The 25,072-nt window shown below is 39.2% G+C and overlaps 1 protein-coding gene across 4 annotated transcripts in view; it reads left to right on the top strand.

The window, feature by feature from the left end:
• The window catches only part of CEP85L (centrosomal protein 85 like), a 136,305-nt gene that overhangs the window by 52,323 nt on the left and 58,910 nt on the right, over window positions 1-25,072 (top strand). For all 4 annotated transcript variants that reach the window (XM_063389883.1, XM_063389882.1, XM_063389884.1 and 1 more), the window contains one exon: window positions 20,209-20,975. In XM_063389883.1, coding sequence (XP_063245953.1) covers window positions 20,209-20,975 — 767 coding nt within the window. The remainder of the gene's footprint in view (window positions 1-20,208; window positions 20,976-25,072) is intronic.

Genomic DNA, 25,072 nt, shown 5'->3' with positions numbered 1-25,072 from the left:
AGTAATTTCTGTAGAAGTTCTCTTTGAAGTAGAACATAAAAGCTTGCTGTTACAGAAAACCTATCTCAGGGCCTTGCTTGTTTTTCTGTGATAGGTCAGATGGAGTTTTAAATCAGTTTTGGCAGTATAAAAGCAGCAGTGAGGAAGAATATTGTGCAGAGACCTTTTGTGCATGAAGCGTGGTTACTCTATCTCACTTCCTTCATCTCTGACTTTCTTCACGTTCGGAGGAATTAGGGGTCTTTAAGAGGAAGTGAGAAATACACAGCAAATGGCAAGACCAGTTAGCCCCGGTCTGGGGTAGAATGAAACAGTTTGAATACTGGGGACTGGTAATGGAGGGGGCAGGGTGTAAAGCCTCAGGAATGCTTGCCTGTCTGCTCCTGGGGCATTTGTTTGCAGAGTAACCTCACTTGAGTGGTAGCTGTTAACAGCTGCCCTGTTTCTTTCTGGCAGAATATGTACAAGTTTGTTGCTTTTGGTATATTAAATTCCTTGGAGAACTGTGATTGGTTTGCATATCAATAATAATAACTGTTATTATTATTATTATTTTGTGCTTTTCTTTTTTTCCTTTTTACTATCTTAAATGCTTTGTACCTCAGCAAATTTAGAAAGAAAACTGGGGTGGGTTTTTCCCAATGCAAAACATGGTGAAAGAAGTCTCTTGGGGTTTCTATCTTCCTCCTAGAGCTGACAGATAAGATTTTGCTATGACAATGACTGTGTTGTGTCAGCAGCAGTCATGAAAGTCAGCATTGTAGAAGTGTTGTCAGCTACACAGAGTTCTTCTTTGCCCCTGGAGCATGTTCTACTGTAGTTACCCTGCACAATAGGTTAAAAAGGTTATGCCTTTTCAGCTTACATAAGTAAATACAACTTATGCAATGCATAGCTTTGTAGTGAATACTCAAACTTTGTCTGCAGAAAAACACTTCTGAGGCATGCCAGGTAGGAAATGTTAGTTGTATATGTCTAAACGGTGCTTTCTGTGTATATGTATATTGTTTTTAAAATGTATGTTAAGTAGAAATATCAGAAAAAAACAGAAGGCAACTTAGGTGTCTGTGTAAGAGTAAAATGAAGGCTGTCCTTAAAGGCAGAAACATGACTGGCAGCAAAAAGGCAGCGTTCTATTCCCTCTAATGCAAAAAATGTCTCTGACACCGGTCCTTTTTGGAGCGTTTTCTAAGTTTTTTGTAATACCAATGAAAACTGGAAAACACACTGGAGTAACCTTTCTAATTTTATGTCATTTCTTCTTGGTTAGCTTCTAGAATTCCTGTGATGCTCAGGAATTGCACCCTCTTCTGTTCTCTGTGCTCTTGTTTTTTCCGGTGCTTGATCCTTGTAATAGAAAAAGTGGTAACAATGAAATACGTTTGGAAGGAATTAGTTACATTTATGAATGACAAAAACATAAATTAGCATCTCCCTCCTTGTTAACTGTTCTCACATTACAATTTAGGCCTTGTTCCTCAGTATGACTGGATTTTTTTTTTAAACTCTTACAGCATTGAATAGAAAGTTTGTTAAGGATGTTGCTAACAAATTGAATGGATTACAGAGGTTTCTGGGTTATTTTCCCATGAGCTTAGTGTACCAGAAGAAATGGCATTCCCATTTTGAGATTACAACATACTGCATTTGATAGTATGGCCCTGAAACAGGGATGGAAGTGGAACAAAATTTGCTTTCATCTTGTCAGATAATAATACAGATGTGATATGGCAGTCATGTATTACATAAATGACACACATGGTCCTGAATGCCAGTGTCAAATTCTATCTCGTTGTAGGTTGGGTCCTTGTAACTCAACTAGTATTTGATAATTTAAATGCTACTGTCTACCTCATGTGAAAATGGGAAGCAAATAGTTTAGTTCAGATACTTTTAATGCAAAATTAATAAGGATTTTAGCCTTTTTGAGAAAGACTTTGCGCTGGATATTTTCATGCTATTGAATCATAGAAATGTGGTTTGGAAAAGACTGCAGGAGGTTTCTGTTTCCAGCTCTATGCTCAGAGCAGGATCATCACCAAAACAGACCAGGTCAGCCCTGACTTTGTCTTTCTGGTTCTTGAAAACCTTCCTAGGTACCTCAGCATCTTTGAATAACCTTGTTCCCAGTGCTGTAGGATGTCCTTGTGAAGAATTTTTCCCTGATGTCCGGTCTGAACTTATCAAGCCATGGTTTTTCTGTTGTTTGGCCTTATTTTGCCTGCTGCTACCAGGAGTAGTGTGTCAGATAAATTTAACTAATTGAACTGTCTGACATTTATGTATTTTTTGAGGTGGGGGGGAGGTGTGAGAGTGGATTGTTATTGTTTTCTTCTTTTTTCTGGCCAAAACTATGTATCAGTTCGTATTATCTCCTGTTGTTTTTAGCAAGTCTAAAGAGTATAAAACAGAGTTAAAATATATGTATATATTTTTGGAACATCTTGCATTGAATGTGTCCCTGTGTTTGGGCTGCTATTCTTAAGCATACAGGCTGATTTTAGTCTTGATGTTGGTCTGTGAATTAGAAGACTGTATTATGTGCATTATTCTTAAGTTGTGTAACTATAATAAACTCCTAGTGGCACATCCTTTTCTATCACGGATTAGTCTATCCCTGTCAAAGGCTAAAATATTTTGTATTTTCAAAAATAGAACTTTCTTGTTTGATTTAAACAATGGCATTTATTGTATGAAGTGGCTGGGGGTTTTCAGTTTTCCTGTTTGTAAGTTTTGTTCTGTAGGAACAAAAGAGATTCAGGACAGGCTTATAGTTTATTGTTTTATTTTACATGAAAATTCTGAAGAAACAGACACTTTTTAACTGGGTGAGAGTTGTTTATGCAGTAAGCTTTTCTTTAGAGAGGTGATATGGTTAAAAGTACTTCTTTCTTTTTCATTGCATCAGCCATCTGCATGCAGTCATAATTTGCAGTTGAGAGTGATGGCAAGGTTTTAATTCTAATTAGCTCAGCTAGAAAATCTAACTAAAAATATGTTCAGAGTGCATAGAAAGGGAATTGGATTCACCAGGGCATCCATAATGGGGTTGTGGTTCTCCTCATGTGTTAGAGGAATCTTCATATACAAAAGTCTAGCTGAAAAAATTTTAAAGACTAATGAGGATTCAAATAAGAAGTGCAGATTTTTTGTTTTTTATATTATGCCCTATTTAGACTAGGAAAAAATACTCATGATAAAAACAAAATCCCATGTGAAGAAAACACGCTTCAGAGGGGTTGGAACAAGATTATCTTTGAAGCCCTTTCAGCCCAAGACATTCTCTGATTCTGTGAAAACAGTGCAATTTTTTGTGGTGGTTGCTTGGATATCTGTTTAATACAGCTTCTGAAAGGTTGTGAGTGAAGTGATTCATGGGTTATGTAAAACTGGAAGCGTGCTCTCCCTGGGACATGTCTGAAGGGCATCTTGGGTTTCTTTCTCTCTCCTCAGTTCATATCAGTGTCCCCTGGTTTGGTATTCCTTTTCAGGCCTCGTTACTGCTCCATCTCCTCTCTCCTAGTGGAGTTCAGGTAGAAGAGCAGGAAAACAAATCTGGCTTCCAGCAGCCTACAGGATAGATATGCTTTCCAAGTTCAGGCCTTTACATGAAATCTTTATCACCTTGATCAGGTATTCAGATGCTCTTACTAGTTGACATCGAGGAGACTATGACAGAGGACTTCAGGAGGCCCATATGGGTTAGTTTTACGTACACTGCTCCAGTTTGTTGCTTTTCTATTTTTTCAGTGTCAGTCCCAAAGGAAGAAAAAAAAAAAAAAAGCAAAGTACAGTTTTAAATTCCTGTTTTAACAGCTATAATTTCTGCTGTTCTACATGGCTCAATTCTTGTAACACTTGAACGTTCACTTAAAAAGAACAGTATGTTATGTAAATAAAAGAGGGACCAGTCCATGATTTATACTGGTAGTATTTCAGCTTTTAGAATGTCTTTTATGAGGTGGTGCAGTAGTGCTTCCTTCCTTCCATTCCTGCTGATTTTTCTCCTTGTTTTCCTTTGCGAAAGGGGGTCTGGGATAGTTGCACTGTTTTTCTACATGTTAAGAGTGATGTCAATAAGTGATGTAACCAAACGCTTGTGGGATTCGAAGATGTGGTCTGTATGTAAACAGGATGAGTGAATAACAAAAATTGAAGGTTTTGTGTTTACCCATGAGTGGAATTTAATTTTTTAATGGAAATTAATGTTTATTTAATCCTTAATGGAAATTGTAATGGATTATTTTGGAAGGAGATGAGGAATGTGGAAAATTCAGAATTTCTTAATTCTGTGCTTTAGAAGTTTTGGAATGAAATGGGAAATCAAAAGGAGGTGGAAATATTATGACTATATGTGAGTATTCACTTTAGTTAGTTCTGATAGGTAGCATATTCTAGTAGAATTAATAAAGCATGTGATTATAGTCAAAAGTTCATGTTTATATGGTTCTGGGAGTACTGTACTCCCATAAGAGTAGTATACCCTTAATTTGCTGTAAAAGTTAAAGAACATTAATTAGACTGATGCTTACTTGGGTAAGTGTTATTCCAGCTGTTGAGAAGTAAGTGTTGGACTTGATGGAGCAGGATATGCTTGGCTCTGTGTTTCAGAACAGAAAAGTCTGATACCAGGCTTTTTTTTCAGTTTTCTTCTGAAGCTTACTGATCTGTAAGGCTGGTTAAATCAGTTTATTTTATTACATGTGCTTATATAAACAGATTTATTAATACGCTGTAATTTGTATGAGTTTGTTTGCCCATATATATATGTGTATATATATATATATATATACACACACAACAGTTACCATGCTTGTTTTTCCAACATCATTGATGTTTTTGGTTTGTAATAACTAAAGACATAAATTAAAATCTAAAAATGAAGTGCATTACAAAAACACAGGGTAGATAAAGATATTTGGAAATTCTGTTAAGAAGCTATTCTTGCTTTCTGTGTTTATAATCGTTATTGATACAGTTATTTCTGCTGCTTCACTGTTTCAATATTATCATGTGTAATTTGCCTATAAGTGTTAGCCCAAGATGCAGAAGGGAATTAAGCAGTGTTTGATTATAAAATACTCTGTGCAAGGCAAAGCACAGTAGTTTTGATTATCAAAAATCATTTGTGTTGACCTCTCTTCTGAAGCTGAAGTGCATCAATAACCTTACACTGCTTGAGCGGGGATGTGAAGATGTGTGTGTAGTTTCTAAAATTGCTGCCCTTTGCAGAGTTTCAGATTTCATCCTGGTAGCCAGGATGTGGGCTGAGTGCCATTACGGTTTGCTGTGTTAGGGATTTACTGGTGCTATTGGGTAACCCCGAAGAACACTGTGGACACCGCATTGCGCCACGTTACTGCCTTGCATTTCTCTGGGGTGGAAGATGACTTCAGTTGTTAACATAATTAGATTTAATTTTTAATGCTTTTTTTTAGTTTAAATGCTTTCTGTAAGTATGCAATTCAGACTTTCTTAGCTAGTGGTTATGGAACTGACTTTATTCAGATTCAGAGATCAGGTCTCAAGTCTACCTCACCAACTTTCGATGGATTTTGGTCCCTGCTTGTTCCAATCCAAAAAACAAGATCTGAAATTGAGTCTACTTTTTGCAAAGAGTTCTGTTTCTAATTTCTAGAACATGCTGTGCTAATAATGCCTTAACTGAGGTGTTTCTTAATAGGCTGGAGAACGGAGAAGAAACAGTTTTGTTTTGTTTTCTTTGTGGGGATCAGAGCACTGCTAATGTGCTTGGATGCCATAGTGATAAGTACTATAAATATCCAAATGTATGAGCCAACAATTGGAAATAAATTTGTAAACAACAAATTCTTTCCATTATCAAAGGCAGCAATTGAAACATTTTCTGCTCTCCCACCTCTTGCTCTGTACTATTAATTGTGCACATCACAGAAAACAAAAAGTACATAAAAACTCTTGTCTTCCAGTATTCCTATGGAACAGAGAGAAGTAATCACTAAACCCTTCGAAGGAAAATGTAATTCAGATTGTTTGTGTTCAGGCTTGTTAGTTGTCTGTAAACAGTGAATCACTCTTCTCTTTAAATAAAGTCTAAAACTGGGTAGCAATACAGGTAGTAGCACTTAAAATAACTTCAGTTTTTATGCCATGTGATATGCTGTGTGTAAGCATGATGGGCTGTGTTCAGTAGAGTTGGGGATTCCATGGATACTCAGTGGGGCATGTTGGCAGTGAAGCAGCATCCTATTTAGGTGCTAGGTAAACCCTGCTGTTGGTAATTGAGATGCCAGATTGATTTCTACAATTACGGTGATCAAATCCCAAACTGCACCAAGGAGGGACTTGTTTTGTGTGTGTGTGTGTAGTGTCTTCTTTTTGTTTTGAACGCTTTAGCATGTTTTATCTTAAATGACTACAGAAATCATCTCGAATATGCAAGTTTTAGTTGGGTTAGAGTTCTGTTACCTACAGTAGATCAAGTCTTTTAATCTGAGACTGCTGATATAATTTGTAGTGAGTGTGTTCCATTCCAGGGAGGATGAATTCAGTGGACCAAAAGGTGCCTGACATATATACAATTTGGCAAAGGAACTTCTGGTCTTTCAGGCTGAGAAACATTCTGTTAAAACCTTTTTCATAATTACTACTTATTTTTTCTTTCATGATTTATTTGGATTTATTGCTTTTATTTAATTAGTGTACTAATCGTAAAGTTTTCTAAGTCATAATGTCAGGGCACTAAACTCTTTTGGCATAGGAAGTGGGGGGAAAAACAACTTTAGAAATGGATTGCAAGTGAAAGAATGGGGAAGCTCTAAAATTGCTATTAATTTTTTTAAAATTTACTTTAGAAATTATTTAGAAAACTAAATATCTTCATTAGGAAAAGCTGTGATAAAAAACTCTAGTGGTCATTATGTGTTTCTCTCTTGATTCAGTATCAGTTTATTTAAGCATTGGTTATAGTTAAAATCGGATCTTTCTGCCAGTCTTGTCAAAGGGCACAAATTACCTTTAATTTTCAGGGTATTTCTAAACTAATGTGACATACAGGTTAATTTTAGTAGTATAGAACTGTCTTTATGTTACAGACAGACTACTAGCAGTGAAAATATGCTCTCAAGAATTAATGCATGCTTGAAGTTTGGGGTTTTTTTCCCTCCAGCCTTTAACAATTATCCTTCATGGCTTTTTTGTTGATGGACATAGAAGTAAGCAATAGTTCCCTCCTGGAGTGGAGGCTTGTTTTTTACAGTACAGAAATCCTCCAAAGAGTGAGATTTGGTTCTAAATACACTCTCAGAATTAACACTCCTAATTTCACCTGTGTAACATTCACATTTGTTCAAACCATCAAATGTCCTCCAAAAAACACCTAAAATTAACTCCTCAGGTTGTGTGAAGGTTGGGGGTCCTGGAAGAGTTGTTGTTTATGGGCAGTACAGAACTGTGAATCCTTCTCCTTTGCTTTCTGCTGTAGGCAAATTCTGTATTAGAATTGGAATAATTCTCTGTTACCAGTAGTCTTAGTACCATGGCTCCACAAGTGTGCCAGAAAAAGAGAATTTTGAAAGCCAGATGGTGCATGAAAGCAAAGGGTTTTCCACATCTGTTCATTATATTGTGATCAGTTTTGTGGGATGGAATCCAGAAACTTCCATATCTTTTTGTTGCCACTGTTGCTTTCAGAAATGTTTCTGTTAGTAACAGGACTCTTGCTATAGGAAAATGATGAGAATTCCAGGTGGGTCTTGCACTTCTTTCCCCTAAGTTTATTACTACTTTGTTTTGCTTGAATTTGTGAAGTTTAAAAAGGTAACCAGGATAGCCAGTATTGCTCATTTAAAGAGCAGTGGGAGGAAAGAGGTAAAGTTTACTAAGTGACATTAGTCTAATTGTTGTAAGCGTTTGTCTCCTGTTCTTCATTTGGAATATACAGATAATGATGCTTAATTTTTGAAGTATAAAAAGTGACTTCTTCTGTAGGATATAAAGCTCTGCTAAAATCCAATTTAAAGGTAATCCTCTGTGATCTGAGCTGGGTTCCAGATGGTGACCTACATGTGGTGTAGGCTGTTAATTTGTTATCAAAGCCCTGGCATGTCTAAGAAACTTTAAGGGAGGTGAGATTAGTGTATAGTAAATGAAGGGTAGAGTAGCAAAGCTAGGAGTATAAATGTTGAAAAACAGAGTGCTAAAACTGCTTCTGCAACATTGTGTTTTACTTCTTTCTGTGTTTACTTTATAGGGTTTTACTAACAATTGTTCCCCCCCCCCAATTTCTTATTTAAATATTGTGACTTTCCCCAAAACTTGGTAAGTAATTAAGTAGACTGCTAGGTCTGCAACAGACCTACTCCAGTTGAATGTTAGCTACTGTCAACCTATTACCATCTCTTTTACCATTTGGGGATCGGCATCTGAAGGAGAGAGACTTCCCCAGTGAGTTAAGTTATTCTTGAGGCAACCACTGAATTTTTGGGGTTGCTGGGGATGATTTCTGGCCCTTGGAAGGGATTACTGATTGATGTAGGCATTCCCAAAGTGTATTAAGTGAATTACTTGTGGCCCATGAAGTGTTCCCAAGAGGTGCACAGCAGTGGCAGTGCTGCAGCAAGACAGGCTGGCTGTGCTTGGCGACCTGGGCTGACCTTGGCCTGCAGCAGGAGGAAGGAGTGAGACAGGGACAGCCCTGCTATGAAGCAGTGGAAGCCAGCAAGCAGTATCCCCTCCTGCCTCGCTGGACCCATGGCAGCCTCGCTGCTGGGGCTGCTCAAAGCACCTGCTTCTGCCTGTACAAGGATTTCTTTTCCATCTGAGTAATAGGTGTTCTGATTGTGCAGAAGTCTGCGTGATACTTGGAAGAGTTACCTGTTAAAGGGCTGTCAGATACTGGAACAGGCTGCCCAGGGAAATGGTTGAGTCACCATCCCTGGAGGTTTTCAAAAGGTAACACGTAGATATGGTGCTTGAGGCCATGGTTTTAGAGTAGGACTTGGTAGTGCCGGGTTAATGGTTGGACTCAATGATCTCGAAGGTCTTTTCCAACCTAAATGATTCTAATGATTCTGTTCTGTGATTATGGGATCAGGCTGGGGCTCCCGAAGTGAGAATACAGAGGTAAGCTAGGAGGAAGACTACTGTGCAAGGCTCAGCTGAGGGAGATCAGTAGAGGAAATGAAGCTGAAATGTGAGATTGGGAGAAAAAATGAAGGCGTATTCTCTCTTCCCCACTTGCGTGGCCTGGCATAAAACTGAAGGATGCTTGTCCTGTTAGAGCTATTCCCGGTGGGCTGTGGACCAAGAGATCCACTGCTCTGTGGTGAGCAGAACAGGTACCCGTTGAATCTAAATATTTTAATATTAAATTAAGTTTTAATTATTTCTATATAAAGACAGTCTTACTAGAAAAAGGGATTAAATGGTCATTAGTGGATAATTACCACAAAAACATAACCAGAAACTTCAGTCTTGAAAGTAGGATTTAACATTCCAAAGTTACTTGACATTGAATTGAGGGCTCTGTTTCTACCTGTAGTTATGAAGAAAACATGAGGTATTGATACATACCTTGGTCAACCACAGAGTTTTAACTCTCTGGAATGACAGTGCTCTCTGGGAGCCCTCAGGTTTTGCTCTGGTCCCTTGTATTAGAGGGCGTCTCTTAACTCTCCTTGTGTGAGTTTGTCTTCACGTGCACATCCTTTGCCCTTCATGTCTTAGGTGAGATAGTTTTGCTGTTGAAAGATATCAAACTAGCTAATCTGGGAATGTAGTTACAGGAGAGGGCATCAGAGGCAAGTTACAGAGAGTTGGGATAATACCAATAAGTTGCCTATGGGGATGGAAAAAGCGCAAATTATATCTGTCTTGGTATAGGAAAGGGTAGGTGTGTAGTGGTACTGGGTGTTCTCTTACTGAGAACAAAAATACCTAGAATTATCCCCCTCTGGAGGGCAGGGGTGGATTTCTGTTCTGATGAGCTAAGTTACTCTAGTTTTTTTGAGTCTTCTCATTTTCTAGATGAAAAAATAATGCTAGCAAGAGGGGTATCTGGTGGCTGTTGAAGTAGATGGTATTTGTGGCGTGGGTATCTTACAGATACCGAAGGGAAGGAGAACAGATATATTGTGGCATCCACAGTATTTTTTGCCCTTTAGCCATTACTTTTAAAGAAGGTCCTTGGGGGATATTTGATTTCTTCATGTCTTCAGTGTTAAGTGCTTGTTGTTGGAAAATGGAATTGGAAGCCGTAGATGGCCTTCATAAAAGGGCAAATGCAAGTTAAGATCTGGACTTCTAAAAGATGAGACAACTAACCACAAAAGAAACTCCCTGTGGCAGTATAGGTTTTCACTCATACTTCTATTTCAACAAAATCAAGTTGCCTGTTTACGTGACTGCTGTTCTGGAATATTGCTCTATCCTCTTATCTGGGGGTGGGGGGGTGAAAATAGAACCCATTAATCTAAAAATTGTTCTACTTAGTTATATAACTTTCTTAAAAATAGCTCTTAGATGGCTGGGGAAGATAGATGCTGTGGGATGGAAATTTCTCTTTCGCTTGGTTCATGCTCTTTTGCACAGAGCATCCACACTGCATGCATAATGTTCTTTGGTATTTTGTGGTGGCCAGCTGCATATAACTCACATGTACTCGCACAGCAGCCTGTGAACATCCTGTAGCACAGCTCTCTCTCACTGCTATACATGTATGGCAGCAAAATAGCCCCAAAGCTGAAGCTGAAGGTAGAGAGGCACTTCAAGAGAATGCATTGAGGATGGGATATTTCTTTGTGCCTGTCACTTACTGCTGGGAAAGTTTAACTTTTTGAAAATGGTTGTTCAGAGCATCCTTTATTCTGTTGTATTTCTAGAAATTGCTATTATATTTGCCTGTGAGTTTGTGATATCCTGGGTTGAAGAGGCAAAGTGCATAAATCAAAATTTATTGTATTCTGGTAAAACAAGTTCATTCTTTCAAGGCATATTTCTATCTTAACATGCTAGGTTTTCTCATCTAAAGAGATTTTATATATAAGTTAGGTTAGCCTTTCTCTTTACAGATTAATTTAGCAGATGGCCATGGCAAGCTTAGACCAATAGCAGTCATAAATAACTTGTTCTCAGTAACTGATACGGAGTAAAAATTTGCTCTTGGGCTTACCTGCTGTTTGCTTTAGAGTATTTGTTCAGATAAAAATCTGTGAAATACTTTCTGCTTCAGTTAAATATCCCATGGTATTGTATTTGTCACTTGTTTGTTTAATGAATCTGTACTTTCAGAGTTCTCTAACATTGTCATCTGGAATAATTGAGTAGAGTAGGGAATCAAGAATAGAATCTTGCTGTAGTTGATTTGTTTTAATTTATTTTTCTCTACTGAATAATCTTTTTCTGTAAAACAAATCTTACCTGCTGCTTTTTGAAATGTGTGCCTGTTCGTCAGAGCTGTCCTTGCTGCATGGGAACGATGCCTGACTTCATTTTGGAGTGGCAGCATCTCAACTCTATACAGTGCCACTTTCCTTTACAGTCCCCTGTTGTATCATCTTCTGAATCTGGGTTTCATGTCAGTGAGCCAAGTTGACCCAAATCTGGCTCAAGAGTAGAAGGTACTACATTTTTTCAAAGACGCTTCTCTTTTGGAGTTGTGGATTCCCCATCTGAGTATTACTAACCTAGATATTTCTGGGTAAATTGGCACTTCGCAGAAATATTAATAGGCAGACTCTTTTTTTTATGTCCTGAGATATCAGTTATGCTAGATCCCTTGGGCAGGACAGATATACTTGGTGTATATCTGGTATTTTGGGGGCTTAGGGGTTTTCTTTTGACTATCTGCATATATACCGAATGAGTATTAAGACCTCAGGTTTATGGTACCACTCACATGCACTTGCCTTTTTCTGTTTGCTTGTGGAGTTTGTATTTGTTTTCCCCTATCAAATACTGTTGCACTGCCTTGGTAGAGTAGCCCTGAAATCAACTTTGACAAAACACAAACTGTTGTTAGACTTTTTTGTTGAAACACATGTAAAATTCTATTATTTGAGTCTTCTAATTGGTACTGCCAAACAGCTAGTTTAAAGAAGCTTATTTTAAAGCCGAATGTGGATCATTTTACTCAATATTTTCTTGCACAAAAAAATGCAAACCCAAAACAGCTGTATAAGTTAGGGGAATGTGTATTAACTTTTAATAAGGAGTGTTTTGGATGACAGATCATTCTACCAAATATATTTTAACATCAGTTAGTACTGAGAACTTTGACCTCAAATCTGACTGCAGTGGCACATGGGAGAAAACTAACACTTTCTACAGAGCTTGTCTCCTGTGTAACGTTTTTTAACTGATCATGTAGGATCAAAAAAGCAAACGTATGATCTCTGTGTGCTTCATTTTGTGCTACGGATTTGATCACCCCTGTGCAATTCTTTGGAAGATGCTGAGATTGCCTCTTGTGATCAAATTAAGTGATAGAATTATGAATTTTGGCTCTTGAAATGGGATGTGGAATGCAGGGATTGATTTGTAGTGCTAAGGTGAGATCATATGAAGGTGTGGCCCACTGTGTTACTTAGTTGTATGTTCTTGCTGCTAGAATTTTAACTTTGCTAATGAGGTTTTTGCCAGGTCTGCTCTCCCAGAAGGCGTGGTGGGAACCCCATGTTAAGGTACAGGGATGACCTCTCAAGCATGGGACAACACTCTTTAAATAAATCAAAGCTGGTGAGTGTTGGCTGTGCCCTAATGAGACTTGATCAAAGAGCAGATTTGTGAAAGAGTATTTCAGTACCAGAAATACTACAACTTAATTCAAAGTAGTAGCTCCTGTAAGGCATGTTCCTTGTCAGTAAAATACTGTGTTTTCAGGTAAATCTAAGTGAAGCAAGGCAACCTTTTACATGGTAAACTGAAAACAGAATGTGAAAAATGTGAAAATGGGGAAATACAAGTTATTTTCTTTGAGTAAATATTTTTCATTTGCTCAGTGAGGAGGTATAATTTTCTCTTGTTCAGTGGCAGTTTCTGTGTTAAGCTTTGATAAATTTTAGAACATACTTGTTTCTCATTTACCCTTTTTTTCTATTATTTGCAAATTGAGAGTGTTGTCCTCATTACTTACACTGATTGTTGCTGCCCTATCACCTCTCTGTCAAACAAGGGAGTAGGTGTGATTGCCTGAAGGACGTGAAAAGAATGAGAAGTCACAAATGAGGGAAAAATAAATTCATTAACCATAGACAAGGAGGGTGAGGAAGATGGATACCAAATGGCCAGGTCTTAATAAATTACATGGGATATGTTAGGCAAGTTTCTGTTCAAGTATATTCGTATGTACATAGCATTCCCTTTGTAAGGATGTGTGAGAAGCTGTTTGCCGTTTGCTGGAACTCAGTGTTACCTCTGCATTTCTTTCCTTGCATAAATGTGGATGACATCCTGGTACTTATGAGTGCAGTTTTTACTTTTTCCAGCATGGCTTTCTGCTCTACTTACTAAAAATCCTTTAAACTTGCCTTGTAGTATTTTTTGATATCTGTACATTGTAGGAGGCCTGTGAGGCTGTCCTACCCTTTATTCCTTCTTCCATCTCTCTACAATAACATTGCTCAGGGGTAGTAGATCTACCAGTATTTCGTCTGAAACAAAGTCCTAGTAGCAACAAAATTGCTTCAGTTTTTGAAAACCCTGTCTTAACTGCAACCTTCTAAGTTCACATTCATATTATTCAGCATTGTACTGTTCAAGTTCTTTGTGAATTATATACTTTTGAATTCCTTCACCTTTTAAAACTAGTGGGTTTTAAGGCTCAACTTGCATTCCTTTGGTATGCAACACAGTAGATTACAGAAAATCCCATACAATTAATGTGAAACAAAGTAGAACTGACTTGGAGTTTGCAACCCACATCTTACGTAAAAGAATTCTGATTGATACTGGCAGTACGGTGATGGTGATGGTGGAAGGCAGTGAACTTCCCTCTTTTTTCCAATTGACATTAATTGGACTTGCTTCTGAGCACTACATGACTGTTTCTGCTTTGAAGGCATAGGTGTGACATAACCATCTTGGTTTACTGGCAGTAAGTGTTTCAGCATTTAGTATTATTTTAAGTTAGCTTTAGTTAGTATTACATTTTGCATCTAGTAAGTTTTTTGTTAGTTATTCTTTTATATTAGTTTCTTGCTGTTCAAACACAGAACTTTATAAACAAATAATGTTTAGGAGTTCTTTCTCTTACAAAACTTGTTAAATGTCTGAATAGTTCCCTACTTTTTCTGCAGCCCTCCTTTTCTGCCATAGCTTTCTGTGATGCATGTTCTTATTTATTCTTTGGAAGAGAGTTATTTGCAGGGATTCCTTCCTTCATTTACCTCATATTTTGATGTAGTAAACTCGAAATAATATGAAAAAGGCTTGTCAAAAGAATGATGAAGAATTCTAGACAGTACGAAAAAGAACAGCCAACAAACCAGCCAAGCCCAAACCATTCCTGTGAGTGCTGCTGCACCCTGGAAAGGCATGCTTTTGCTTCCAGAGGATGATGGGTCAGTCTGTTAGGGCTTTTTACCAAAACTGGCCTCCTGCCTGGCCACTTTGAAATGTCTCATTTGGCTCATCTGATTATCTCTGCTGCATTAAGGCCTGTCCAGTTTGTGAGAGGTGGGCAGGGAGGAACACCCGTGTAGCATCAATACTGCTGTCGATACTGCTGTTGTGGCACAGCATCCCATTGTCTCTGTCTTTCAGCCAACTCCCAGGAGAGTTAGACGCTTCTGTTGTTGAAAACAGCTGTTTGGGAGATTTATGGGTAGCACCCACGTGCTTGCAAGGTAGCTGGAAGACTCATGGCTGCTTCAGTCCTGTGCTGGATGCTGGAATAGTTTGTGGCTTGTTGCTGGGGTCCGTGCAGTTAAGAGCTATAGAACAGTTCAGAGGAACTGATGTCCTATAATGAATGTCAGAGCTTTTGTTTGGCGAAAGATTCATTTCTGTTCCACAGCCAGATTCAAGACCTTCAATTTGTATCATGGAGGCTAGAGTTCCCCTGTTTATCTTCAGCTCAGTTAATAAGAATAGTTCAGTTTTTTCCTGGACTGGGGTAAACGATGTCAGTGTTTTGGTGGGGTGGGTGGGAAGGGAGGACAAGAAGAGAAGGTCAGCTGTTTTTAATACTGGTGTTTTAATCCATGATCAGGACATTCTAATTATACCCTGGATAAAATATCAAATTTCAAAGTCCTTCACACAAGGAAGGTTTGCCACTCTTCAGTGGCATTAGATACACATGCATCCCGTAAACAAATGTATCAAATACTTTTTGATTTTGATGAATATTGGGTAACTGTATTAGCTGATTACTCTGCTATTGTTTGATAATATGTTGTCTGGAACAGTGAAGAATTTGTCCCATGCAGGGATGTATCTTATATGGGAGCTCTCATAGCACTGGTTTAGTTGTGCAGCTTAAGAAGTTGTTTAGGGTTACAGTGAACCTTTTCTGACTCGTGTGTTTTGACTGACTGCTGGGCAGCAGATAAGGATTTTAGTAGCTGCATGAGGGTGGTGTGTCCGGCCTGAGAAATGACTTTAGATGTTTTTCTTCCAGTAATTTAAAAAGGATTGCACAGAAAAATGCAAACGAGTAGGAGGTGTTCAATAACTTTATATTGAAGTTTCTTTCTTCTGCCACTCTTTCAGAAGAAAATACCTGGTGTGCTTTCTCTTTGTGATTAGTTTTTTATTAAGACTAAAATTGATTTGTTACATTATTTTCTATGCCAGATAAGCAGTAATTAAATATTTCAGAAGTGTAACACAAGATGGTAAGAAAGCCATATGAAACGTTCTTCATTTTTTTATTCCATCTGCTGCTATTATATGGTAGAAATCTTGTAATGTGTTTTTAAAATAGCATGCTTTCAGTTCTCTTATTTGTGTGGCCTTGGAAGTACTGGATGAGATATTAAAATGTCATGCCTATTAGGAAAATGCTCCAGGGAGTTTTGTGGTGGGCCCTAAAAAAGTTATTAGGATAATTCAAAAGAAAAAAATGTCATATAATCTTATTTCTGCTGAAAGGAAAACGAGTAGCATCTTTTTTATCCTCCTGTCTCTTTTGGCTTTGATTAAAAAGAGCAATTTTAAGCTTTGAAAGACTCTGGAGACACACAAGCCATGTTTGAGAGTGTTTGTAATCTTCAAATAAATACCAGATCAGTGAAGTAAACCCCAAGTAATCCCAAGGAGAGAGCACTTTCGGTTCTGAACTGGCATTTGCTTACCCCTGCCTGTATGGAAGGGAAAAACCTGCTGCTTGGATAAGGTAGTCTTTGGCAGGATTTGGCCAGATGGAGCTTATTTCTGTGCCTACAGGAGCAGTCGTGTCTCTTTAAGCTTCATGATGCTTTCTGTATTCTCTCCTGTTTTCAATGAAATCGATGAGTTTCCTGCTTTTTGTGTTGGGAGATGTTTCCGAAGGCAGACGGCTTTTCTTTCCAGCTGAGCCTGCAGGCAAGGCAGACTTGAGCAATATGCTCTAGGAAAAAGTGTGAATTTTCTCATATGTTTCAGTAAGCATTAATGGGAAGACTAATTAGGACAACTTGAAGCCAAAATTACTGTGTTTCTCTGAGACAAATTATTGGAGACATCCATCAGTTGTACTTGGGTATAAGTGGCATTCCAAGTTCAAATCTGCTTGAAGAGTTTAGAATTGGAAGTGAGGAAAAGAAGTTTAAATCTTAACTCAAAACTAATTAATTTTTAATTGACTTAAATTTAGAAGAAGGAAAAATAAAAAATCTAGCACATATTAGTAAGTCTGTAATCTAATAAATGAAGGAGATAATGTATTTCTAATTATTATTGGTTTTCATTTTAGTTTGAAGACCATGTAACATTAAGTCAGCATTTTAGATGAAAAATGCTGTATTAAATACTGTTATATATTTTTTATTGTTTTAAGTTTTACAGATATATGTATACAGATTTTTTTTACCTTTCTCTTGCACATATAACATTTCTACTCCCATAAAGCTGCATAGCCTAAAACATAGGTCAGTTCTTTTTGAATCCTAGTATACTCTTATTTTCTTTGGATATGAGAAGGCCTGGGACTGCTGCCTTTGCTGAACTGACTTTGTGCTGTGTCAGATTCAGCTTCTGGGTAAGACTCAGTACAAAGGTTAGTTTTCTTGAATGCTACAAAGCCAGCAGCCTCAAGCTAAGGAGTTACCTGTACAAGAAGAGATGCATTTCTTTCTTCTGTGTGTTTCTATTCCTGCTTTCCCTGACAGTCTCTTCCTGCTCTTCTGCTGCATGTTCTCCGAAAGCAGGATTCCTACCTGCACTTTCCATCTCATGCTATATGTTTGTACTCAGTTCCACACATCAGGTCACATACCTCTCTTGCTCTCTTGCCACTGCTTTGACATCCTCAGAGGGGTGGCTGTGAATCTTTATTTCCATTGCAGGGCAGGACTGGAAGCAACCCCTGCTATGCAGCATAGCCAGTTGTACCCAATTTGTAGTGGCTTTTCGTGCAAGTGTCTGATGTGCCAGGAGAGAAGACCAGAGGCAGAGCTGAAAGAAACTGATACTGTACCTGGCACAGGCAGAAAGGTTACATGGTGTGTGCATATCACAGTGTGGACATGAGTAGTGTTCGCTGTCACCATCTCCAGTGTTGCAATATCTGTGGGCACTGATGTGTTTGGTAAGAAGACTGATTCCTTCTGCTTAAAAGGGGTTGTGTGGCCTTCTGTCTTCCTCTTTAACGTGTCCCACCTCTTGAGCAATCAGCCAATAAAAATGTTTCTCTCTGCAGTATAGGATTTTTAAGGAAGAAGTGCAGGGAGGAAGGAGGATCTTTTGTCTTGCATGCAAAAAATGTTACCCCCACATAAATTAGCAGCATGAATAATCAGGTAACAAGCTGGTAGTGTTCTACTTTCCATTTAACTTTATCACAGAATCAGAGAATATCCTGAATTGGAAGGGCCCTACGAGGATCATCCAAGTCTCACTCCTGGCCCTGCACAGGACAGGCCCTGTGTGTGTTCTCTGGCCACCATCAGCACCCTATGAGCAGCTCTTAAACTGTTGGTTCACTTCAACCAGCTCTGACAGTTTTGCCAAGTCTTACAGAGAGCAGTGTTCTGTAACCACTATGGAAGTAGGCGGCTGCGTAGAGGCAAGAAACTGTGGCATGAGCTTTCATACTGAAACGGGAGGGTAAGTGCTGGGGCAGGGACTCTTTGGGAGGCAGGAAGGCTTCAGCAAGATACCCTCCCTTCCTTGGTGTAAATGTAATAAATAGGCAACTGTTTATTCTTTGGTGGGCCATAATGCATTTTCCTCATGAGGAGTGTGACAGTAGGACTATATTATTTTGTGTTGAGCTGCAAGTGCAAGAAGTGAGGAAGTCTGATCCCAAATAAGAAGGAATATTCAAGTTGCAGGTAGGGATATTTTTGTTAGGATATGTGGAAAAATAAGTGGTAACGTTTTTGAAAGTTGTTGCACTATTGGAAGCTCTCTTCCTTTCCCTGTCTGTGGTGTGGTATATTGAGTTAAATACCTGCTTTCAAAGTGTGCATAACTAATAAATGTGTTCTTGCTTTTACCAAATCACAGTAACCTAGTGTAGCCATCAAACTGGTTATGCCAGTTGTAGAGCAATTTTTTTTTACTTTTAAATCATCCTAGTATGAATTCATGTGTAGCTGCTGACAAATCTCAGAAAAAGAGGTACTCTCTAGGTTAGGATAAAAGCAATAAGAAGAATGTATCTGGTTTGCTTTTTGGCAGAAGGGACACCTGAAGAATCTTTTAATTAGAGCGATTTCATTCTGTCTATCTGCCATGAACCTGACTTGGTGGGAGCTGATCCTCTAATGAGGGAATTAAGTGTTTATTTCTGGTAGCCCACAGCCTGTGACATGCTGAGCACACGTTGCTGGGTGTGTGAGAGCTCTCAGGCAGTTCCCAGGAACTTCTCCATCACCCCTGTCATCTTTGCTCTACTGTTCTCTCCTTAATATCACCTTTCTGATTTCTCTATTCTTGATATTTTGACTTGGAAAAGATTTTATAAATTGACACACGCAGTTTCTCTGTGGTGGTGTATTTGGTTCTGTAAATACACAGCTGCTTCCTCACTCCCTCTGCCCCCACCCCTGGTGGGATGGGGGAGAGAATTGGAAGTGTAAAAGGCAAAAAACTCATGGGTTGAGATAAAAACAGTTTTAATAATTGAAAAGAAGAAAAATATTGTTGGAAAAGTAACAGAAATAAAAACCAAGAAAGGCTGCAAGTGTAAACAGTTGGTCACCACCAGCTGACTGTTGCCTGAGCAGTAGTGTCCCAAACCAGCCTTCCACCTAGTTTTATTGCTGAGCATGGTGCTATAAAATACAGAATATCCATTTGGTCAGTTGGGGTCAGCTCTTCCAGCTGTGTCCCCTCCCAGCTCCTTGTGCACCACCAGCCCCCTTGCTGGTGAGGTGAGAAGCAGAAAAGGCCTTGACTATGTGTAAGGACTGCTTACCAGGCACTAAAATATCCCTAAATACTAGCACAATCTCCAGAACAAATCAAAACAGCCTGATACCAGGCACTGTGGACGACATTAACTCTTTCCCAGCCACACACAGCACAGGAAGCATACTTGGAAATTGGTGAGATGAAGAATGGGTGAATAACTCTGTCCAGCTGACCATTATTAAATTGCCTTGTCTACAGCACTGCCATTTTACAAAGTGCTTTTCCTGAATTGTTTTGCCTTCAAAAAATGAGAAGGGGGGTGATGGAAGAGGAACCAGTCTTGGGGCTCCTGAACATGTCTACTGCTTGTGGTGTAGAAGCTCCTTAATATTATGTGGGGTGGGGGAGAAATCCATCCTGCCACCTTAAAGCTGGGAATGGTTTCTTGAGCTCACAGGCTGAGAATTCTATCTGAAGCTGCTGTTGCCAATGCTTAGTGCACTTTTTTGTTTTTGTAATCATGACACCTGAGCAAAATAAACTTGAAAATCTTCCACTGTAATTAGTTTTCTTTCTCATGGTTTAGAACAATCTAGAAGGCCCTATTTTGTCAAGAAACCTCTTTCCTTCTATTTTTACATTTCACCTTGAATTTGATATTTTGTCCTATCTGAACTAATGTTTAGTGAGCTTTGTGTTGCTCTTATTTACGTGATAAATTTCTCTTCACAGATCATTCAACTTCAAGTGGTACATCATCATTTAAGCCCAGCCGATCCCTGGTTTCTATTCCCACTGCCCATGTGATGCTGTCTGGTGCCAGCTCTTCACTTTCCAAACACAGGGAAGCTTTCAAGTCTGATGGCTCAAAATGGAGTACAAGCTTTGTACGGTCAGGAGGAGGCAGAAGTCCGGGAGCCCTGGACAATTCTCTTGATATGAAAGATGCAAGACCTGTAAGAAAATGGTCCTCTTTGTCTAAACTCAGCTCACCAAATAATTTCAGCCAGGATGGAAGTAGTCATTCGGTGGAATACAGGGCTGGTACAGACAAAGCTGTGCCACCTCAGTTAAGGACAAATGGGCCAGGTTGTTTGCATGACAGCATGGAGTTGCTAAAAATTGAGGACAAAGAAATGGGGAAAAAACGATCTTCTCTACTGGACTGCAAATACAAGTTTGAAACGTGCAGCAAAGACGACTTTGTTTCAGATTCCCCAAGTAGGAGACATGCCTTAGACTTGACCTACAGTGCCTTACCTGAAAGCAAAGCTCCGGCAGGCGGCTGCGAAGCGTTTGGGCAGAGATACGCGACGCTGGGGCAGCAGGCTGTGAGTGGCGCTCCCATACAGCCCGCAGTGAGGACTCAGATGTGGCTCAAGGAGCAGCTGCGGGCAAACCCCCTGGACTGCAGGGCTGCTGAGGAGCCCTACGGCGTGGCTGCATGGCACATGCAGCAGCTCGAGGACTTCAGAGGAGCAGCTGACCAGCCTGTGCAGGTGAGGATAAAGCTTGGTGTTTGCTGCCATCATGTGGCATCCTGTGTTATACCTGAGGAATAACAGGCAGTTTTTAATGAAATAGGAAAGGGAACAGGTCCTCCTAACCAGGTGATGGTATTTTTAAGGTTTGATTTGGGCTGTTGCTGCTTCTTTCTCAATATTAGTTGTTTTTTGGGTTTTCTTTTATTTCTACTGTCATCCTACATACAGTTTACTTGGATTCACTGTGCCTGTCCGCATGGGATTAATTTGTCTTTATCTGAAGCTGGGCACAGAAAGAGGTTGATCAAGTAGTCTTTGCAGTAGTTTTAGAGTAACTGCATAGTGGGGGAAATGTGAAGGTATGTTGACTTGAATGGGCTTACAAAGAGGCTGCATTTATGCATTCAGCAAAATAAGAATGACTTCTGTGTAGTGCAAGGGTGAATGAATATTCACTCTCCTTATGCCTAGTACTTAAAAACTCAGTATTACTACTTATTTTTTAACTAATAAAAATCAAGTAACAGCAGTCAATAAATCTGGTTTATTTAAATAAGATAGTATACGTGGTTGATGCATCATACATGAAATATTTTCATATTGAGACTATCAAGCACATAGTTTTAAGAGACAGGTAACCCCTTCTAACATGACAATTCAGTCTTTGTTTCCAGCTCTCCCCCTAATGGGGAAGTACAGTTTGTAAAGGAAGGCATCTAGATCCAGATTTAAGATCTACATGTTCGTGTTTACCTGTGTAGTAAGTTTGGCTTGACTTGACAAAAAAAATACCAGTTTACAATACATAAATTTTTCTGAAAGGCACTTTAGGGTTAGACTAGGATATTATCTGAGCAGACATAGTCTAGCTGTATGTTCAGATTTCCTGTTTTCTTCAGCCTGAGGTACACAAGGTAATTTACAAAGAGTTGTGCTCAAGTTTTGTTCCTTCTGTTGTACATTGATGGAAAGAATGACAAGTTTAGAGATTCTTAACATCTAGTTCTGCCCTTAATGATGATCTGATTTTGGTTTTCGGTGGTGTTTGTTGGGTTGGGTTTTTATGGAGTTGGTTTCTGTTGAGTTTTTTGTTTTTAAGTTTGGAAAATTGAAGCCAAGTAATATGGCCAAACTAACAGTTTGTCTAAAAACCTGACATTGTTACAGGTAGCCACCCTTTGCCTTTATTGCTGCAGAAACTCTCATCTTTCTCTAAGCACTTTGAAGATTCTGATGCTGATCAGTTCCCCAGGTAGGGAGCAGAGGCTGATGGGGTCCTCTCAGAACTGAAGTGACAGAGACTGGCCCAGTTCTGAGGCTGGCTCCAGGGCACTGCCAGCTGGACTCTGGGAGCTGGCACCTGCTGGTGGCACTGAGGAGCACACGAGGGGTTTGGGAAGTGACAGCAGAGTACCTACCATGAGGGAGCTTGGTCTGTCCATTCATTCAAATCTTCCCAAACACCCGAGATGTGTAGCTGGCTGCAGCTGCCAGTGGTGCTGTCTGTGAGATTTGCGATCACTGTTCCTGGTGGTTCTCTTCTTGGATTTAAATATACAGAATGACAAAATATTAAGAGTTGGAAGGGACCTTAAAGATCATCTAGCCCCAACCCACTCTGCCATGGGCAGGGACGCCTCTCACTAGACCAGGTAGCTGAAAGCCTTATCCAGCCGGGCCTTGGACATTGCCGGGGTTGGGGAATCCATAACTTCCCTGAGCAACTTGTTTGTGTCTTAACACTCTCATAGTAAAGAATTTCTTCCTGATACTCAGCCTTAAATGCCCCCTTTTTCAGTTTGTACCCATTACTCCATATCCTATCACTACAGTTCCTGTGAAGGAGCTCCAATAGGCCCCCTTCAGATACCTGATGGTTGCTGGGGGGTTTCTATGCAACCTTGTCTTCTCCAGGCTAAGCAGCCCCATCTTCCTCAGCCTGTTTTCATAGAGGAGGTGCTCCAGTCCTCTTACCATCTTTGTGGCCTTCTTTGGAGTGGCTCCAACATTCTTCTTTATGTCGGGCACACCAGAACTGTGTGCAGTACTCCAGACAGGGTCTCACAACAGTAGAGTAAGGTTTATTTACTTACTGACTTCATTTAGACACATTTCTTTATCATCTTATATGTGCCTTTACAACACGTTGTTTAGGATGGATGTCTTAGAAATATATTTCTGTTTAGATCAAAACAACTCCCAGCTTTTGTCCTTCATGTCTCAGAAGTGCCTTCTCCCTCTGATCATGTTTAAATACAGTTCAAAGGTAAAGTTAAATGTTTGAAACAGGTGAAGCCCTGTATGTGTTATTACAGTTACTTCAAAACCTTTCATCCATGCAGGCATTGCTACTGAGCTGTGTTTGGAGGACAGAGCCAGCAGGGGGAACCACAAGCATTATTTATCTTTGACTGATTCAAAAACAGTGCTGCACCTTTCCAGGTTTTTGAGATTTGACATTTTGCCTAAAACTGGCTTTTTGTTTTGTTTCATTTTGTTTTTTGTTTCACTTATAACTTTTACATCTGTATGGAAGAAATTCCTGATGGCCTTAGCAGGCACTTTCATTGGCATGATCTGGAGTCATGTTGCTGGGCCTTGAAATGGGATCTATTTTGTTTCCTCAAGTGAGCAGTGAGATGTGGTTGTGAAGGAGCCAGAGAAGGTTAAAGCATGTGCAGGAGCAGTGAGCCTTTGGCTCTTAGAGTCACCTCCTGCTGTCCCTCCCTGTCCTCCTGTCTTTCTGACAGAAGTTACGCCTGTAAGGAGGAGAGATGCCAGAAGCAATGAAGAAATGAGTGGTTCTTTCTGTCTTGACACCTGTTTGTTACAGAAACCTGAGCATCATTCTGCTGTGGCCTTTGTTTTTTTTCAGAGATCACATGTACCTGGGAACTGGTGTTTTATTATTTCTGAGAAACCAAGAAAACTGCAATCCTAAGTGGAATATATATCTATGAGATAGAGTAGAAGCCATAAGAGGAAGCTGATGATATACAAAAGGGGCAAAAGCCACAGCTCTAAAGAAAGGTTTTTCTTTTCCTTTTAGTGAGGATTACTTTTGCTTTTTTGCTTTTAATACATATATATCCAGATGGAAATGTAGTGGTTTTTCTAGGACTGAAAAAAATTAGTGTATCATTATTTTGCTTTAAAACTACTGTTGCCATGAACAGAAAATACAACAAACTTTGCTTTCAACTGTTAATGTACGTCAGCTTTGTGCACCTTTAAGATAGCTGCACTCTGTAGCCTCCCCTTCTACCAGCCTATTACTAATGAGGTAGAAATAGGCAGTAACAATTTTCTGAGTTGATTTTGAGGACTGATGGTTCAGGAACAGCTGTTGGACTTAATAATATACTACAAATAAGTTTATATGTCCTCACAGACTAATAAAGACAGTTCACCATAGAAACTAACTCTAATTCAGAGTTAATTTTTGAAAAATCAGACAAATTTTCTATTTGTTTACTCTGAAGACTAATGGAAAGTATAATGTGGCACCCCTCAAAAGCTGTTCCAAGGTTAATTACTTTCAAGCTTAAGAGTCTCTGCTTCCTTAGTAGTCTGAAGTTGACTGAACTCAGTGGTTTTGCTTATACTTTGCTCCCCAAATTATAATGCCTGTCATGTGACTTTTCCATTCCAGTTGTAAACCATGGGTCGTAAAGTAAAATTTCTTGTGCACTTTAAGGGAAGCTCAGAGTGTTGGGTAGAAGATCTACAGCTACACTGTGATTGTCCTCCAGGACATGGTCAGATTTGCAAGTGCAGAAAATGTGCTGTGGAAGAGTAGAATGCCTCTTAGAGAAGGTGCATCCTTCACCTGTGGGTGTGATGTTTGTACATTTAAGAAATAAACCTCCAAGGAGAATCTGATCTTTGGTTATTGTGTAACATCATGGAGTTGCATCTGAAAATGCATTTTCATAGCTAATGTGAGTTATTTAATATATGATTTTTGAAAAAAAAAATTTCCTGCATATTTCCTATGAACAGATTTTAACAGTTCTTCAGTTTATGGAGTTCAGTTTATGCACTGAAACAAAGAAATATTGCTTTAATGAGAACATTTACTGTGCAGAATTTATATTTCACCATACACTTAA

This window comes from Prinia subflava, chromosome 2, assembly GCF_021018805.1.
Source record: "Prinia subflava isolate CZ2003 ecotype Zambia chromosome 2, Cam_Psub_1.2, whole genome shotgun sequence".
Lineage (NCBI taxonomy): Eukaryota > Metazoa > Chordata > Aves > Passeriformes > Cisticolidae > Prinia > Prinia subflava.
Note: the sequence above shows the minus strand (reverse complement) of the source record. Positions and strands in the feature narration are given on the sequence as shown.